The sequence below is a fragment of the Ascaphus truei genome, chromosome 2, assembly GCF_040206685.1.
Source record: "Ascaphus truei isolate aAscTru1 chromosome 2, aAscTru1.hap1, whole genome shotgun sequence".
Classification (NCBI taxonomy): Eukaryota; Metazoa; Chordata; class Amphibia; order Anura; family Ascaphidae; genus Ascaphus; species Ascaphus truei.
The window spans coordinates 344,434,296-344,454,924 of NC_134484.1; the positions used below are offsets into that span (position 1 = coordinate 344,434,296).

General features: G+C 38.6%; 1 protein-coding gene across 7 annotated transcripts in view; it reads right to left on the minus strand.

Moving 5' to 3' along the window:
• The window catches only part of MYRIP (myosin VIIA and Rab interacting protein), a 626,131-nt gene that overhangs the window by 15,112 nt on the left and 590,390 nt on the right, over positions 1–20,629 (minus strand). For all 7 annotated transcript variants that reach the window (XM_075586770.1, XM_075586771.1, XM_075586764.1 and 4 more), the window contains 4 exons: positions 14,088–14,249; positions 13,211–13,315; positions 12,186–12,246; positions 6,364–6,482 (listed from right to left, as the gene is read on the minus strand). In XM_075586770.1, coding sequence (XP_075442885.1) covers positions 6,364–6,482; positions 12,186–12,246; positions 13,211–13,315; positions 14,088–14,249 — 447 coding nt within the window. The remainder of the gene's footprint in view (positions 1–6,363; positions 6,483–12,185; positions 12,247–13,210; positions 13,316–14,087; positions 14,250–20,629) is intronic.

Genomic DNA, 20,629 nt, shown 5'->3' on the forward strand with positions numbered 1-20,629 from the left:
CAAACCTCAAACAGAAATTAGTCAGCAGAAAACTTCACAACGATTTTAAAGACATGAATAACGGCACAAAACCGTGCAGCAACACACGCTGCAAACTCTGCAAACATATTTGCCAGGATCCCACAGCCAGTCACAACCATAGAACATTCAATGTTAAAGGATCATACAGCTGCACATCCACGAATATAGTGTATATGATTCAATGCAACAAATGTGACCAAGGTTGCTACATTGGGGAAACCAGCCAAAAATTACAAGGAAGAATGAATATGTACAGACACTCTATACTCCATCACGAAGAAGGAAGATACTGCTCACCTTTGGGACATCACTTCTCACAACCAGATCATTCCATAAATGATTTAAAAATCAAAATCCTCAATGGAATGTTTAAAAGCACCCAAGAACGGAAAACATTTGAGCTCAGAATGATAAGACTCTTTGACACCAAAACCAAAGGACTTAATGTGGACATGGGTTTTCTCACACCCTACCAAAATTGTCTGTAATTATCCTGCTTGCCTCTATTCTTATCCACACTTTCTCTCCCCCCCCCCAGCATCCCTTCCCCTCCCCACCTTTCTTTGACACTGTCCCCTGGCTTCAAACACTTAACACCCGACCTTATCTACAGTAAATATCTGGGTTTTTTTGTTTTTTTCTCTCTACACTGTTTTAGCATTGATTCCTGTGTAAATCAGTATTGCCGACCTGAAGAAGAGAGGAGAACTCTCGAAAGCTTGTCCTATGACATAAATTGTTAGTCCAATAAAAAAGGTATCACCTAATACTGAAGAACTCATTTATTCTGCACTATCGCAACTGGACTAACACGGCTACTTTCTGCTTTATATATATATACAGTGGTTGACAAATCACCAAAAAATCTACTCGCCACACAAGAAAATCAACTCGCCACCTAGTACCAAACATGTGCTGCTTGGGCCAATATTTACTCGCCTGGGGGTTAAATCCACTCGCCCGGGGCGAGCAAATGTATAGGTTTGTCGAACACTGTATATATATATATATATATATATATATATATATATATATATATATATATATATAATCAAAAAATAAATAGATGATACCATTCTGTGGCTAACGAAATGCTTTTATTTGTGCGAGCTTTCGAAATAAAAGCATTTCGTTAGCCACAGAACGGTATCATCTATTTATTTTTTGATTATTGAAGCTCGACTAACACGGTACTGATACCTCTATATATATATATATATATATATATATATATATATATATATATATATATATATATATACACACACATACATACATACATACATACATACATACATACAGGGCATGACAAATGCACTCGCCCGGTTGCCACGTGCACATATATTTATTTTCACCCACCATAACTTAAAATGTGATGGTAAATCCTACAGCCTTGAAAATTGCAAAGCCAGTACAACCAACCTCACACTGATGAGACCCATTAAGGTTGAAACAGTCTGTGAGTGGTTTCTCTGGCTTTGCATCTGATTCCCATGCTGTGCTTAAAGCTGTGTTGACAGCGAGAATAAGCTTATAAGGGTTTCATGTAAAATGTATTTCAGGCAAAAGGTGACACGGTCTGCTCATTTGCATGTAATTTCCCGGAATCCCTTGCTGCAGTTGAAGGTGTATGCTAGGTGATAATGGTTAAAGGCAGAGTTGCAGACCTGTCTAAGACATGTGAATGTGCTCACAAGTGATCTTTTTATTTTATATATATATATTTTTTTTGTTGCTATATATATATATATAATACAAATACAGCTTTCTTTTTTTTAAATATTTTTTACAATATACAGCTAATATCGTTTCCTTGATTTTTTTTTCCAATTGTTTTACTAAATAAGTAAACATGGGAAGGATGTTGATCCGGGGAGAAGTCTGATTGCCAAAATTTGGAGCCAGGAAGGAATTATATTTTTCCCTTATGAGATATCATTAGATGATGTTTCACTGTTTTTTTGTTTACCTTCCTCTGAATCAAAATACTGTAAATTAAAATATAGGATAAGTATCTGTTGTCTAAATTTAGCATAGGTTGAACTTGATGGACATACAGTACTTGTTACCCGAGAGAATTGCTTTTGTACATTAATCAGAAACCGTCTTTGAAGTAGATATCTGCACCTGGATACACATTCCATTGAGATGCAAGAAGTGAGAGAAATTGACAATCAATCAACATTTAGACCCCAGGGGTCTATTTTCCCAATCAGATCAATCTCCGGTATTGTTGACCTGTCCAACAATTATTGCCATCATATGATACAGTAGATCAGATATTACTAGGTTTCCCATCAACTTCAAAGAAACACAAACATCATTTAGTTTGAGTATCTTTCCTCAACCAATCAGAAATCGCCTGATAGATGAATACGTTATAAATACATCTATATTTGTATTTCTGGATAAGGCTAGACATTATCGTAACATTTGGCGACCATGATCAGGGACACGAAATTAATGGAATTCTTTTAAATAAGCACCTAGATCTATGAATATAAAATAGATAAGGTTATGAGATAAGTTTAAGCTGAGTCAGCTACTTACCAGCAACAAAATCACGGTTATATAAATACTAATAATAAGCGTATTTTGATTGTGGGTATTGGAAGAACTCTTAAGGCTACTGAACATAGGAGGGAGGATACACCACAAATATATATTTAAAAGGAAAACCACAAATTCTAATTATAGAAAAGTATATTGGATAACCAGTAAGAACCGGACACTTGTGGGGAGGATATACATTAAAGTGGAAAGTATTTTTTTATTACAAATTTACAAAAATGGCTACAGTCTTTAGTTTATACAGCTTTCTAGCAGCTTATATCACAAAGCATAAGATTTCTGACTTTGCATGTTATACTAAAAGTCAAAATAATCCTTGGACATATGTCTAGGGAATATTTCATCAAGAGATACAGTACAGTAAGTATCTCTAAGAAAAAGAAAAAACTTAAGGGCAAAGCAGTTGCAAGTATGTATGCATCATGCTTGGCAATGAATGCCAAAATGGAACATTTTGAAATAGCACTTTAAAATTGTAAAGCCCAAACTATAAATTATGAAAAGGAGATTGACAAATTAGAAAATCATGTCAAGGCTCTAACAACTCTTAATGAAGTTGCACAGTCCACACAAGAGGAAAATTGCAAATATCATAAAATTACCCAAAAAGAGGTAAAAGATTGTAAGCAAACATTAATTAATGTAGAAACTGAAAGAGACCACATAATAAGTGCTTACAAAGTAATTCAGGGTCAAGTTACTGAATTGAAAAAGGGAAAATGTATAGATCACATCCCATGTAAACAAAAACCATCCCAGCTGCTACAAACGATCTCTATTTTGAAAGGACAGAAAGCCATAGCAGACAGATTGGGATATAATGCTTCTGTTCCCACATATGCATATGAAATGGAGGATTGGGATCTTATGGGTAGTGAGCATGGAGATATTTGGGAAGTGGATTCTACTGAATCAAAACGTCATTTACCCATTGCCATGGGGGAAATAATTGATGCACAGGCCACAAGGGATTGTTCAATAACAATAGACCTACATAATATGGTTAATCAATATTCCAGGGAGATAGATATAGGAAAAACTCCTGTCTCTGGGAGAACATGCCTTTTCTCATCTACTGAGGGGAATACAACGCTATTGGGGTTTGATAGTGCAGGTAAAGCCATACACCCTGCCCACAATGGTACTTACCCCACACAACCCTTAAAAACACTTATGGGAGTAACTGACTTTATTGTAACACATCACATGCAGTCAATGTCTAGCCGAGATGTGAGTTACTAGGTGTTAGAAATTCAAATATCTGAGTGCAAGTCTTACAATTAACCATTGACATACATGTGAAAATTCAAGTTGAGGACATGTCAGTTACACAGCCTGTAGCACTAATGCCTCTCCCAAATAAACCTAGGCTACTTGGGTCTGATTTTCTTGTTCCCAATGAATGTATGCTGGATTTTACTAACTTTCTACTTTTGCAGACTGTCCCCAGCACAGATGATAGGATAGTGGTTATTCCAGACTCACATTCAATCGCTGCCATAAAACAAAACATACATTTTGCATAGGTTGAACTTGATGGACAGACTTGTTACCGGAGAGAATTGCTTTTGTGCAGGAATCAGAAACCGTCTTTGAAGTAGATATCTGTACCTGGATGCACATTCCATTGAGATGCAATAAGTGAGAGAAATTGACAAACAAAAGGTTTGTTTACTCCAAACCCTGGTAATAAACATTATTTTGTTTTTTCCCAAGAACTTCAAAACAAGACTTTTGTTTCCTGAATAAACATTTAGACCCCAGGGGAAACAGATGCTATTTTCCCAATCAGAACAATCTCCGGTATTGTTGACCTGTCCAACAATTATTGCCATCATATGATAGATCAGGTATTACTAGGTTTTCCCATCAACGTCAAAGAAACACAAACATAATTTAGTTTGAGTATATTTCTTCAACCGATCAGAAATCGCCCTACATGTTGATCAATGGGTTTAGAAACACATTTAAACCACAGACAGGGTATCAGTTAGTTAGAGAAGAGTTTTGGAGGGAGAGCTCAGAAAGACCTTTTGGAATTCCAATAGACATCAATTAAGGTAATTATGATCATAATTCTTGTGCACATGTAAATCTGTATGTATATATATATATATATATATATATATATATATATATATATATATATATATGCAAATACAACTGTATGCTCATCTGCATGTCTTAGGCAGGTCTACAACCCCACCTTTCCCCATTATCACCCAGCATACAGCACTTCCACTGCAGCAAGGGATTCTGGGAAATGACATGCAAATGAGCACACAGTGTCACTTTTGCCTCAAAAACCATTTTTAACATGGTTCCCTATAGGCTTAAGCTTGCTGCATGGTCACAGCTTTGAGCACAGCCAGGATTAAGGTGCATACCCAGAAAAACACCCACAGACAGCTGTTTCAACCTTAATGGGTCTCATCAGTGTGGGGTTGATTTTAACTGGGTATGCAAAGAAGTAAGATGTATTTTATATCAATGTATTGGTAGATAGGATGAACTGTATTGTATTGTTTTGTTAGGCCTGTAATAAGTACAAACCTTATAAGGAAGTATAATTAGTACAACCGTGTAATTGTTATATTTTGTTGCTGTTCTAATAAACTACTGTTTATTTGGTTGAAATCATCTCTATCGTGTCAATAACTCTCATAAACCAGGGTGTGAATGTGTTTCCTATTGGAACCCATATCTACACATCTATTTCCTTAAGTAATAGTTTTGCCCATATTATTATATTAATTCTTATATGCCAGTGATACTTCTATAGATCGATAACTTATAAATGCATCTATATTCTTATGTCTGGATAACACTAGAAACATATATTTGCTAGTTAATTCTTATATGCCAGCAATACTCATATAGATGGATACGTTATAAATACATCTATATTTCTATTTCTGGATAAGGCTAGACATTATCGGTAACAGTACTGTATGTATTTTTTCAATCAAACCTGCTATGTAAAAATGTAATAATAGACTACATGTAGAAATTCCCTCTGATCAATGAAAAAAAAGTATATATATGTACTACGGTCCATACCAGGGTGGAGTTCCACATTTGGGAGACATTTTTAATAGAAGCAGAGGTGGGAGAGGTTAAAAAATTAAGGGAATTTAAAAAGGCTTGGGAAAGACATAACACTATCCTTAATGTGAAACAAAGCCAAGGATCAAATGGGATTTTAGGTTTTACAACACATAGATAAAAGTGGTTCTTTTCTGCCGTCAAATTCTATGTTTCTATATCAAAGATTCCCCAGAATCATAATTAAATGTTATATACTGACACATGAATTCTGATTTAAGTTTTATCACTGCTTGCCCCTTTTTATATGAGCATGTGTTAAAACTTAAATAGTTTACTTGTCCTGAAGGTGGGTATGTACAGGTATACTGTACCATAAAAATTGCATAATGTGGGGTAAAAGCCTGAGAGGCTAAGCAACAAATGCATTATAACTCAAATAAGAGAGAAAGACAAAGTTTAGAATTACATGTAATGTAAGTGGCTTAGTGAAAACAATTCAGAGAGGGAGAGAATGAAAATTGAGAGTTGGAACTCAAATGGCTACAAAGTCAACTTGACACTTTTGATGCAGATTTAACATGACTCTTCACTACAAAATTAGGGTTACCATACATATTAAAAAGGACAAGGACCAAATAGTGTGATTTAATTACCATGCATTTTATTTTGGACATGCCATGGAGACGTTAATACAACCTTGATTTACATAACAGGATCCCTTACCATAACATCCTTGGCAGTACTTTTCAGTTCCTTAGTCCGCTGAGTCAAAGATCCTTGAAGCACAAAATTTCTATTAAATGTTTTCATTGTGGTGACGGTAGGAATTTCAGCTTCTTCATCTTTAACATAAATAATCAGAAAAGGCACAGATCAGTCATCAGTTATAATAGTAACATCAATACTGAGTTCTGAACAAAAGACACAACCTTTAATACCACCCCCACCTCCCTTTTGTTATGTGTGGGAAGCATAGGGTCTTGGGAGCTGAACAGTGTTAATTTATTACTGAGGATGGTGCCGCTGGCACTGTCCCCTTCAGGTGAAAAAAATGGAGGATTATGCATTACGTGGCCAATTGGAAGCCCCAACAACATCCATTACCGCTTCCTATTGACCCATCTGACGCGGGGGATTTCAATTTCAATGAAGTACAAGGCGGCAGCTTCTCCAGTATTTCAACACTTAGTAAATATGGGCCTTAAAAAGTTATCATTCTAAAACTTAAACAATACAGGAATGTACTGCAGAATTGATTAATAATGAGTTACTGCTTCAATATATAATATTTTTTACAATAAACGTTACAGCAGAAATCCATGATGCTCAATTTTTTTTAGAGGGTATTTATGCTTACCTTAGTGGCACCCGGGGGATCCTATGGAGTTAAACCATGCTGCTCCCAATTACAGGGTCCCTATTTGACACTAAATTAACCCCTAAATCTCCTAGACAAGAGCACTTCTCCGGAAAGGTCAATATTGAGGCCGGGTTAGACTTGGTAAAATACTACAAAGCTACAAAGCCACAATGTTATCATCAGATCATGTAGGACCTTTAATAAAAGGTCCTAATGGCCATATTTATAGATTTTGAAAAAAAATAGAAAAATATAAAAATCTTTTTGACCAGCAACTGGGAGAGGGTCGCTGAACCCAGGAGCATTACAGTTGAGTCTATGGGACCCTGAGATCTTTTCAGGTAAAATAAAATCATTGGGCGGGGGAAGATAACTGCTTAAAGTGTGCTTAAAAGTGCTTTTCTATTGCCATCTAAGCACCTGGTAAACAATATCTTAATGTAGTTTATCTGACTTCTCACTAAAACTGGAAAAAACATTGCTTGGAATGTAGAAGATTGTGCAGTACGCTGCTGAGTGATCCTATGGGGATGTAGATACAATAAAAAAAACTAGAAATCCTACACATTTACAGTATAGAAACAATGGGGCGAATTCCATAACCTATGCTATGAGTTATCGCACCACTATCCCGCATTGATTGGCATTCATGTCAATGGCAGGTAACACAGAATCGCTGTTTAACCCATACCAGAGGTTAGAGAATGCCATCATATGCCTCGGTCTTATGTCAGTTAAACCATGTGTCCTCAAACTTTCCCACATTGCAAACCATTTCCATAAAACATACAGAACACCTACAGTACAAGCTCAAATTGAACCCCCAAAAATACCCACAACATATATATATAAGCATATAAGTTTCACAGAGGAGTGCTACTGAGCATGGCAATATATATTTAAAACCAGAGACATAACATAAAACACAGACAAAGCTCAGTGCACATCCAGAAAAACTTATATACGGTACAGTGCCTAAATAATCATGTATAAATAACTAATAAATAAAATGGTCTTTTAGTTTAACATTTTGGCCAAATTGTTGTAAGCCCTTGAGCCAAACTTCACGGCAGACCACGTTTCAAGGGTCCCTACACTAATATAAATTCTTAATAACCTGTGCATTGCCAGGAAGAATGATTTATATACACTGGCGACACACTTTATTCGAGCTTGGCTAGTCCCACGAATTCGGGTATACCCGGGTGTATTGAGGTTTGTGACTGTTTTCTGCCCGAGTACATTGAGTTATTTTTCAGGCAGGGATTGAAGCATTTTATTCCCGCTGGCTGCAATACTGCACAGTATATATATATACACTGCATTACAATTCATGAATTTATGCCATCTGGTAGACACGCGAAGCATTGCAGCCTATTAAATCCTAATCATCCTCATTTAACAGATCAGCCGCTCATCAGCCAGGCATGAACCCAGGCTGGGAAGGCAAATGCAACGGGGCTTGTCAGAGGTGAGGAGCGGCGCATTCCAGGTATCTGCCAGGTACATACCGGGTATTTGCTCGAATAAAGTGTGTCGGTGCAGTATGCTTTGAGCCAAACTTCACAATCACACTGCATGCAGGCAAGTTCCCCTGATAGTTGGAGATGCCATGGAGTGAGCTTTTAACCATTTAAATGTGGGAGGGAGTGAGCTTCAATTGGATAGGAGGTTGCCACCCTCCAAAACAGCCAAGACTAGCTGAACAAGAATTATAAAACATACAGAACACCTACAAGCTCAAATTGAACCCCCAAAAATACCCACAACATATATATAAGCATATAAGTTTCACAGAGGAGTGCTACAGTGTGCATGCAGTGTGATTGTGACAAATCTATTACAGAGTGCTTTTCCTGGTAATGTACAGGTTAATAAAAGCTTCAATCAGACTTAGAACTTTTGCAACTTATATTGACAGATTTATTATAAATCATTCTTCCTGGCAATGCACAGGTTATTAAGAATTTATATTAGTGTATTAGTGTAGGGACCTTTGAAACGTGGTCTGCCGTGAAGTTTGGCTCAAGGGCTTACAACTATTTGGCCAAAATGTTAAACTAAAATACCATTTTATTTATTAATTATTTATACATGTATATTTAGGCACTGTACCGTATATAAGTTTTTCTGGATGTGCACTGAGCTTTGTCTGTGTTTTATGTTATGTCTCTGGTTTTAAATATATATTGCCATGCTCAGTAGCACTCCTCTGTGAAACTTATATGCTTATATATATGTTGTGGGTATTTTTGGGGGTTCAATTTGAGCTTGTAGGTGTTCTGTATGTTTTATAATTCTTGTTCAGCTAGTCTTGGCTGTTTTGGAGGGTGGCAACCTCCTATCCAATTGAAGCTCACTCCCTCCCACATTTAAATGGTTAAAAGCTCACTCCATGGCATCTCCAACTATCAGGGGAACTTGCCTGCATGCAGTGTGATTGTGACAAATCTATTACAGAGTGCTTTTCCTGGTAATGTACAGGTTAATAAAAGCTTCAATCAGACTTAGAACTTTTGCAACTTATATTGACAGATTTATTATAAATCATTCTTCCTGGCAATGCACAGGTTATTAAGAATTTATATTAGTGTAGGGACCCTTGAAACGTGGTCTGCCGTGAAGTTTGGTTCAAGGGCTTACAACAATTTGGCCAAAATGTTAAACTAAAAGACCATTTTATTTATTAGTTATTTATACATGTATATTTAGGCACTGTACCGTATATAAGTTTTTCTGGATGTGCACTGAGCTTTGTCTGTGTTTTATGTTATGTCTCTGGTTTTAACCATTTCCATATTAATATTAATTTGGAGCATTGTACTTACATAGGATTCTACATATGTATAGCATGCTTTATGCTATTTACTGGACCAATATCTAAAAACATGATTCTGCCCTCATATTCTGGTAGTGATAGAAAGGCAAGATGAATGAAGAAGTGGCGCTCGTGCGGCAAGCGGTCCGACAACGTCGATCACCATCCAATAAACCTTTGTGGCATTTTTCACAAGACCACACAAGTGCTACTTTTTCATTCACCTTGGATTATCGGAGGTTACTGTTTCACTGCGGGACCACTGTTGCTGTGCACCGGTGCTGAGTATTCCATTCACGTGAATGCACCGCTTTGTGTACAGTGATAGGCTACAGAATGAACTGCTTACAGTTAAAAAAAATGGAGTTTGGGAAGTGGTTAGGTCTGACATCGACGGCTCACACAAAACCAGGTTCATGACACAATGGGAGACAGACTTGACAGGGCTGCTAGAAGACGAAGACTGGACCGCGATCTTTAAGGCTACGGCCAGTAGCTCGATTTGTACGACATTAAAGGAGAACTCATATAAAGTATTAATGAGGTGGTATCTCACCCCAGTTAGACTGGCAAAATTCGTAGCGGGAGCTTCCCCGCTCTGTCCCAGGCAGTGCGGGGAACAGGGAGATCTGGTGCATATGCTGTGGTCTTGTCCACGACTCATACCCGTCTGGACTCAAATCAGAGATTGGCTACAGAGGATCGTTTTGGGCCTCAAAATTCAGCTAGACCCGTGGGTGTTTCTGCTAGGTAAGCCCACGAATGAAGTGTCTAGATCAGGGAACAAATTAATTGCACACTTTGCTACGGCTATGAGACCGCAGCACTATGGAAGCAGAATGCAATTCCATCAATAGATAAAATTCGGAACAGAATTTGGTTTGTTTGCCAGATGGAAAAGTTGACAAGTTTGGTCAACGACACTGGCCCAAATTTCCAAAAAGTCTGGTTGCCCTAGTTGGCACAGACAGATATCCCGGGGGTGAGCAATGCCTCCGTCTGGCTTTAATAAAATCAGGTGGGTTCTCCTTTGAAGGCGAACAGGAACTGAGGTTGAAAGCACATAGGGAAGACACTAGCACCGTGTCGCAAGGATACCGAGGGCGGATGAGCGCCCCCCTGCCTCAATGCCTGGTGCCACGTGGACACAGATGGGTGTGAGCCTGGAGCAGCGGTCTAGGACCGGAGATTAACAACAATGGAGATACCTCCTCTACCCTATCCCCCCCCCTTCCTTCCCTCCCCTCCTCCTACCCCAATTCTCTACTGTCTACCCTTTCCCATGTTTGTATTGATGTTGTATGTCCCACAGTACACCTTATGGTACCCATGTGATAATTGTATGCTATATTCTTGAAAAACCAATAAAAAGAAAGTTTAAAAAAAATGGAGTTTTAGGTATCACTAATGATCAAGGAACCACCGTTTGACACCCACTGTCTTAAACAAAAGATATATTTTGATTAAAAAAACTGTGTATTTTAAAAGCTTGTCTCTGATCCCAACAGTTTATATGGTAAGTAGGTACACAATTGCAACTCAAATACAAAAAGGAGCTACTGTATATATCAATCTTTATTATACAGCAAAAACCATAGCTTTTAACTGTATTTGTTGTTTGCTAAATCTGTCCTCCACCTCGGTGACTGAGAATTTAGGTTTACTCTTGGTGTCTATTTATCAAACACTTTGTGTCCCATTTATCAAAGTCTACCAGCTGCAAAATTGTGAAAATACCATTGACAAAAAAATTAAATTGGCTAATTATAAAAACAGATAATGCATTGTTTTCCATAAGAATTCCTTTTTTTCATAAATATGGTACTTACTTTTGCTCATTTGTCCCTCTACCGCAGTTTATCAGCTAATAGACTTTTATAAATGGACCTGTTATAAACATTACAAATCCCAGAACACCAGATTTTTTTAGTATGTTACCTTTTATACATTTTCATGCAAGTTTTGAACATGTTGGTGTATTTTCAGATTATATTTATGTATTTCATTTTTCATGTGTTAATTATACACACATCGTGTAGTTTTGCTGTGCAGCAATTATGAGGTTACACATTTCCTCTACAATGACACAACAGAAGTTATCATACAATCATTAAAGTGACACGTTACATTAACGGAAAGCTTTGTGTTACCTTTTCCCCTTCAATATGCAATACATTTAAGAATAAATATTTTCTAAGTGACATTAGAAATGATTGTTATTTTGTACAGAGTTTTCCTGCATCTCTTATTCCTGCATTGTATATATGGTTATCAATACCTGCATACTTCTAAAGTATATGTATTTGGTTGGCTGTATGCAATAACAATATGAAAATAATAGTAATAATGACGGTTTATTCTACAAACCTTGCAGTGGAGTTGCTGGTAGTTTTCTCCGCTGTTGCCTGGATGAGTCTATTGTTTGTATCTATAAAAAAAAAAAAACAATATATATATATATATATATATATATAAAACAATGACTGAAACAAACTGTTTTATATGCATCATACCATTTCTATCACAAACATGATATCTGTACTGTTTTATGGACCAGCAATGCTTAAACCCCTGTTTAAATAGCATTTACTTTATTTGGGTACCCTAATGATTACATTCTCAATTTGTTCAATTATCAAGGAAAATTTAACTTCAGAAAAACAATTCTCACCTTGGCTGCCAGTGTGAATTTTCTAAGATATCCTAAATAAGTACCCAGATTACTGCAAATTTAGAATTTAGGCGTTATTACCTAATTTTCATAAATTTTCTTAACCTGCTACTGACAAAAAAAGTATGTGCTGCATTATGTTCTGTTGTGTTTGACTTATGGACCAATATATTGCTATGAAGCAAACATTAAAAATGGCAAACAAGTTGTCACATGCCTGACAAATCAATATATATTGATAAATGCTATTTGGGTTTTCAAGAGGTAATCAAAGAGGCAATTTTTTATTTTTGAGGCTTTTTTTCTTTTTTAACATAGGATTAAAGCAGTGGGTCTCCAGAGCTGAACCCCATTCATTTCCATTCTGGGGACCCCCTGCTTCCGTAGATACTTCCCTCCGTCGGGGGTGCCAGTAGTGTCCGCTTTTCAAAACTTTTATGCCCTGTGGGCCAATAGGAAGCCATGACGTCATCTGGTGTGGCTTCCTATTGGCCCACGTGATGCGGGAGCTTTAAACGTGAAAGAGATACCGGCACCCCTTTCAGAGGTATGTGTCTCCGGAACCAGAGGTTCCCGGAGCTGAAATTAATGGAGTTCAGCTTCAGAGACCCCCTGCTTCAATCCTATGTAAAACACTGGGTTTGCTCCATTAATAATTACATACAAAAATTGCTACTGTAGACCTTGTAACAGACAAGGTTATCTGTAACAGTGATCCTACCTGATTGGTGTTTTTCTGCTCCCGTCTTCTTGTCAGGCGTACACAAGGAGCAACATTTAAGCCTGCGACTGTAAGCGCTGATATCCTACTCTCAATATCTGAAATCTGCAAAAGAGTGCATTAAATTAAAAATAGGGGGATGGGAGCGATTCAGAAATATATAATGTAAAATATTTCCTATAATGCCTTTTTGTTTTAGAAACAAATATTTAACAATAGAGTAACCTATATTTGCCAACAAAAACATATCATAGAAACACAGAAATGATGAATACATTTCCAACACCAAGGGTCAGCCTCTATCTACTGCAGATAACATCAAACACCACTACATTTCGTTCTGTGCCAAAGAGTAGGGTCATACAGAAAATGATATTGTCATGTTAAAAGTGTAAAAAGGCAAAAAGGATCCAGCGCTCCACAGATTTCTAAATAAGTAAATTGCCTAGTCACTTGAGAAAGACCTATTGGTCGAAACGTTGTGTGGCACAATAAATTTACTTATTTAGAAATCCGTGGAGCGCTGGATCCATTTTTCCTGAGTGTACTTTGGATTTTCCCTGGCAGGTACTTCCTTGAACCAGCAGCACCGGTAAACTGTATGCTTTATCTTATTTGTGGAGTGCAGCCTTAACCCTCTTTACATTAAAAGTGTAAAAAGTGCATTAGCACAGGTAGCCCAATCACTTTGACTGAATCACCTGTGCTCAAGCAGGGGTACACTTAAAACCTGCACTGTTAGTGGTTCTTGGGACTAGAGTTGTGAATCTCTGCTCCCCTCCCCATGTCATGTAAAATACTATTTCAACAGAGGTGGGGGGAGCAGTTTGTAAAGGCTATGTAGATTTAACTAGGTGTGCAATGCAAAAAGGGCTACCTGGCGTTCAGCATGATGAACTTGGGCTGCTGCTGTTGCCACTTGATCTTCAAGGTCAGCCAGTTCTAACTCGGTGGTGACACTGTTGATTTTGCGAGCAGAGTCCTCAATCTCATTGAGCTGTCCTTCTAATCCATACACGGTGCCTGCTGTGAGGTAAACCTGCAAACAGTGGCACATTACTTCTTCTAGATAATTGAGGTCATACAATTACTGAACATTTAGTATATAGAATTAAACAAAATGCTCACTAAGAGAATCAGCATTCTGCCAAAAAAAATAAAAAACTATTCAAATACTTTGGGGTATATCAATCAAGCCAAAAGTGGTAGAATTCTGGGGCAAAATTTCTGCACCATATGTAATAAAAAAAGCTGAAAGCAATAGGATTTTTCTTTGATAAATCTGGTGAAATTTGTCCCAGAACGTCACCACCTTCACCTTGATACATATACATTATTTTTTCGTAAAGACATTTAAAGATGATCCGCTTTATTTCACTTTCCTTTAATTACGTGACAATTAAATGTAATGTAAACAGATCAACCGGTATTCAAGTGACCAAAGGTTACAGGGCTGCAATGTAATTTGTTCTATGCATTTATTTATCACACTCACAGACTAATTGTACTTAAACGGTTCTGTATTGTTGATCAGCAATTAACTTTCCACATCTTCATTAATTTGCTACTCTATTTGTACATTAGGCATTACTCCTCTTACCAACAGGACTAATATTTTCAACTTTAGAGTGGCTTTTATTGAACCTCAGATCATATGAAACCAAGAAAGAAATATACGTTTAGCACAAGACATGTAAACTCCATCCCTGCCTCTCCCCGCCTGCTATTAAAAACTGTGGAAAGCTGTTAACACACACTCAAGGATGCATAAAAAATGGAAGGTACTGTAATGCTTTGGTAACTAGGGTATCAATGATTTTTCACTTGATAGATTTTCTGTACTGATTTGGTGGCTTTATATCGGATAATTACCCTTGATTAAAAAAAATTACTTTCCTGCTAGAGATGCAGTATTCTTTTACTTACATTTCTGTTCTCCTTTCTTTCTACTTTTTTTTTTGTTACTCATTTATGCTTTGTTTTTATTTACTTATTCTGTGATGTCCTCCCTTTCCTGGGCTTAATGCAATCATGGTTTTTCACTGTGAAAGTAGCTTCTGGAAGTGGAAGAGAAAAACTTGTTCGGCTTTTAGACCCATTAAAGATGTTCAGTACCTACAGAGCTCTGTGACATTTTTCGTTCTATAGAAGACTAATGTGCAGACGCCCTTCAGAGCTGTTTCATGAAAAAAAATAAAACCTACTGTCTAAGGCAATCGAGGATGCTGTGCTGAAACAAACCACCACATAACTTCTTTTTATCATGTCCTACAGTGCTTGAAACTGTGTTTAATAAATGACAGTTCATGGACTAATGTAATACAAAATGCTACGAACGATAGTAGGTTTTGCTATAAATGTTAGTGTACAGTTGTACAAATATCCATAGTTTGAAATATCATTCACAATCCTTTAACAAAAATCACAAAATAGAAAAAAAAAGTCCATATGGTTTATTTTACGGTCACTTGACAATATTTCATAAATGATGGATTTATCTATAGATAAAATGGGCCCTGGCTAATATTTATGCCATGCTTCTGATGTACAGTAAGTCTAAAAATAGATAAAAGCCCATATTTACCAAACTGACCTATTCCAGAAGACACCATCTTGTGCTGAAAGACAACTTAAGGCCCATTTACTTCAATCGACATCTTTGAAATCAGTGGGCTTTTTTTCAGAATGATTTTCGCAAGTTTTTTTTTTTTTACAAAAAAAACAGAATGTTGCCATTTGCAATCGCCATAAAACAATTCACATTTTTCTATTTGAGCTGTAGAATGTCATTATCGAATGCAAATAACTCATGGTGAAATGCAAAAGAAATAAAAACTCTTTGCACGGACACAGTAATATGTTATTTTAGCTCAATGTCATTTAAAAGAACACTTTTGACAGCAACATATGAAAGTTCAATTTATAGATATGGATGGAAAGGTTTTCCTTTACTCGTGTGATTTCTATTGCAAGTGTGACACAGCAGTGAAAACCTAAAGCATTCAATGCATTTGAACCTACAGTATGAACTAGGAACTTACATTTAGAACAAAAAAAAAACACTAACATAGCACATGTTCTATCTTTTCTAAAATAAGCAACTGAAACTCTTTTTAAAGTGCCTCAGAATTTACCAGACCTTGTCTGAAAAGTAAGATTCTGTGCTTCAACTGATGTTATTTATTATGAATAATCCATTGCAGTGCCACCCTACAGTAAACAATCCAGGGTATGGTTAAAGGACAAAACTGTTAAGAACTTTCAATGTGGTCCCACGTGCAAAGAAACTGAATTAGGGCTGCCAACATATTTTTGGGGCTCAGGACAAATTTGAAGAATGGGCCTCCCACAAATATTACCAAATACTTCTACCTCAGTTTACTTTGCCTTGTCATGTCTCTTTACTCGCCCCCCTCATGTTTTCCTCTGTCCCCGAGTATGTCTCACTCCTCTTCCCCCAGAATGTCTCTCCTCCCCTGCATCGCTCTCCTCTCCCCCTAGCATGCCTCTTTCTCCTCTTCCTTCAGCATGTTTCTCTCTCCTCTACCCCTAGCATCTTTCTCAATCCTCTTCCCCCAAATGAGTTTCTCTCTCCTTCCGCCCAAGCATGTTTTCCTATCTCCTCTTCCCCCCCCCTCCCCCCCACACACGTCTCTCACTCTCTCTCCTCTTTCCCCCTTAATGTGTTGCTTTCTCCTCTCATCCACTGGTATGCGTCTCTCCTCTTCCCCCCTGAATGTCTCTCCACTCTACCCCCCCCCCAGCATCTCTCTCCTCATCCCCCAGCATGCCTGTCTCCCCCCCCCCCCCAGCATGTTTGTCTATTTCCTCACTCCCTCCCCCCCACCTCCCCAGCATGTCTCTCTCTCTCTCTCACTCATCCCCTGGTGTGTGTCTCTCCTCTTCCCACCTGAATGTCTCTCTCCTCCCCCCGGGATCTCTCTCCCTCTTCCCACCAGCCTCTCTCCTCTTACTCCCAGCATGTATTTCTCTCTCCCCCCCAGCATGTCTCTCTCTCTCCTCTTACCCCTCCAGAATGTCCTCATCTCCCCTCAATGTCTCTATCCTCTCTCTCCCAAGCATTGCACTCCCAAGCATATATCTCTCCCCTTCCCCACAGCATCTTTCTCTCTCCTCTCCCCCTGGCATGTCTCTCCTCTTCCCACAGAATGTGTTTCTCCTCCTCCCCCAGAATGTCTCTGTCATCATCCCCCAAGAATGTCTGTCTCTCCTATTCCACCCAGAATGTCTCTCTCCTCATCCCGTCAAAATGTCTCTCTCTCCTCTTCCAACCCAGAATTTCTCTCTCCTCGTCCCCCAAGAATGTCTTTCCCTCATACCCCCAGCATATTTGCTCTCCTCTTCCCCTCCCCCTCCGAATCTCTCTTCTCTCCCACCCCAGCATGTCGTTGTCTTCATAGTTACACCCTTCATATCTCACATGCTTAGTCTCTCTTCTCTTCCCACTCATCTTATTCTCTTTCTTTAATCCATGTTTCTCTCCCCCCCCCTCCCCGCCCCCATCCCCTAGGTGTTTCTTGTCATCCCCACTTTTATAATCAAGATTATCTTCTCCCCAGAATTTTGTTAACTTTTCACATCTTACTTACTTTATCCCCACTCTTTTTTCCCTCCTGTGTCTCTTTCTTTTACCTTGTCTCTTCCTCTCTATTTTTATGTTAACACTTTCATGTCTGTGTTTCTCCCAATGGTCTGTCCCATCCTCTAACCCTGTCTCTGTCACATGCTCCAGCCCTGAACTGCTCTCCTCTACTCTCCCCGAGGCTCTGCCCATTGAATGAGGCTCCGCCCTCTCAGTGCTCAGCCAAGAGAAAGGAATTTCCCCCTCTCTGAGCTTCCTGTAGCTCAAGCTGCCTCCTGCAGGTAACTGACATGCTGGAAGGAGGCTGGGTACCTACACTAACCGGACCCGGGACAGCATTATCGACTGTCATCTCCTGTTATTGGTTCTGCCCTAAATATCCTTCATTTCTAAGCCAAAAAAAGCACTATTTTTACATTAGGTATTGTCATTTTCTTTTACATTTGTAGTAAATGCTGATGTACAGATGTGGCGTGTTTCAAGTTTCGCCATGCAGCACTTGGAGCGTTGCCTAAGTGCGATCACGGCCTAGTGCAGAGAGAATTTCCCAGAAGGATTAACTCAGTGGTAGTCCCTGCTTGTGAATGGGACTGCCACGTGTTAATCCCACCGTGCCGCCACCAGTCTGTAAGAGCTATGCAGAGAGAGCAGAGAGAAGCAGTCCCTCCCTCTGTGTCTCCCGGCGCAGCTCTTACAACAGTTGCACTATTTTTATTATTATTATTAGTACATAGGATTGAAGCATGGGGTCTCTGGAGCTCAACCGCATTAATTTCAGGTCCGGGGAACTCCTGCTTCCTGAGGTACAGGCCTTCAGGGCAGCCAGCATTACTGACTTTGTGGGCGCGGGGTACTGTGAGTGGGCTGTGGTCGGCTCCGTTCATCAGCATTCTTCTTCGTGCCTCAAACTGAACTTAAATTGTGCTGAATCTGTGCTGTAGCTTTACTAGTGTCCAACGATCAACCTGCCGCAGATTGAGTTACACACCAATAATACATTTTTGTTCCAATCATAAATTCTCTAAAAACTGTAAACTATTAGTGGATATTACTGTACAATGAAGTACATTATGAAATCAAGAAAAAGAAGCAGCTTACAGTATGTAAAATAATTGCTTCTTGCACTGCCTACAGTACATTAAACAGGATCGTGTATATATATATATATATATATATATATAGATAGATAGATAGATAGATAGATAGATAGATAGATAGATAGATAGATAGATAGATGAGAGAAGATAATCTTGCACCAAGATTCTGTTTGGAAGCACAGAATTTAGGAGGAAGGACCCAATCTGCAGTTAATATTAATGTTACAATATTGAAATTGTACATTTTTCTACACAAATGAACAAGCTTTTTACTCAACAGTATGGTCAGAGAAAGATTTTGATTGTTGGAGAAACAGAAAAGGTATCATGACAGTATAACTTCTTGTAATGGAATATTTTGACATGGCTTTCTACTTGCCTCCTCTCTTTGAGTGTTACTTTACAAAGTTCAAATATAATTTGTTGAACCACTTCTGCTCTAGAGCACTAAAGTGTTCAAGCGAAACACTGAATTAGCATTATTTCATCATTCAGCACTGGGTAAATGTGATGGTGAAGGGGTACCCAGGATAGTAAATAAAGGTATGTTGCCCGGCTGGGTGCCCCTGATCCTTATTGGAAAATGTAGATTGTCAGCCCTGCGACCCAGTAATGGCAGTAACACTGTGCTTTTAATAAAAATGTCTGTGTGTATCCCACCAGGTATAAGGTGGCGAGAATAATGTTATTTCTACTGAAAAATGTATTTCAATAGCAGTGTTTCCCTGAAAACACGCAAAGGAAAAATGGTTTTAAAACCCAGAAACCCACAGCACAGCGCACGGCTGTTAGCTAACTTCTGCTAGGAAGGTCCTAGCGTGCTGAGATTTGCTGTGAGCGCTGGTGGGGTAAAATCTTGAAAAAGGTTATAACGCAATTTTTATAAAGTTTTTAAAAAGTTGATGAATGAAAGTCCCCCTATTTTAATTGTTCCAACATTATAGGCGTAAGGGGAATTTCATTCCGATGGCTGGAACAGAGGGAAACATTTTAGTTGTAATTACTGTACTTTAGAAGTGTATAGCAGGAAACTCATGTGAGGGGCGCAATGCATATGTAACTCGGACTTCTAGACATCCCGCTGGTTTGGTTCCACAGTGTCTGAAAAAGTTTGTAGTTGAAAAGAGTTTGCCGACTAAAGTGTGAATTGAGGAGGGGTAATCCAAGTACCCCATTTTAGCAAATGTCCGGGCAACTGGCCCAGATGTGCGGCCAGCTCAGACAAAATGTTGCCAGGTAAAAGGGCTTGGTCTGTATGCTAAGCGGCAAAGGTGCAAGGTTCGTGCTTGCCCTTAGCAAACTAAGAAGCCCCTCTGCCAGGTTTGTCAAGTATGGGCAACTCTGGGACAGATGGGAATATTATTCCCACGAACGAGATTGGCTGCAGAGGTTACAGATAGGGATTTTTACTGTATAAGAATCCCTGCAGCCGATCAGGAGTGGGATTCATCTAACCTGGATTTTAAACTTTGCAACATCGTAACACAAGTCAAGAGTTCGTAAGAACTAAGAAATCCAGAACCAATTCTGTTGTGATAGAACGAAGTAAACAGCTGCGGAGGAGAAACAGTGGTTGCGAGAGGCGCCACTATCCAAATACTGTTTTCGGCTCTGTTTGCGCACAACTCCCGCTCCTGGGAAATTGTGCCTAGAGACTATTTCTAAAGATTTTGTTCCGGGAATAGAAGATTTTGTTTTGCAGCGTCCCAGTAAGTGTAT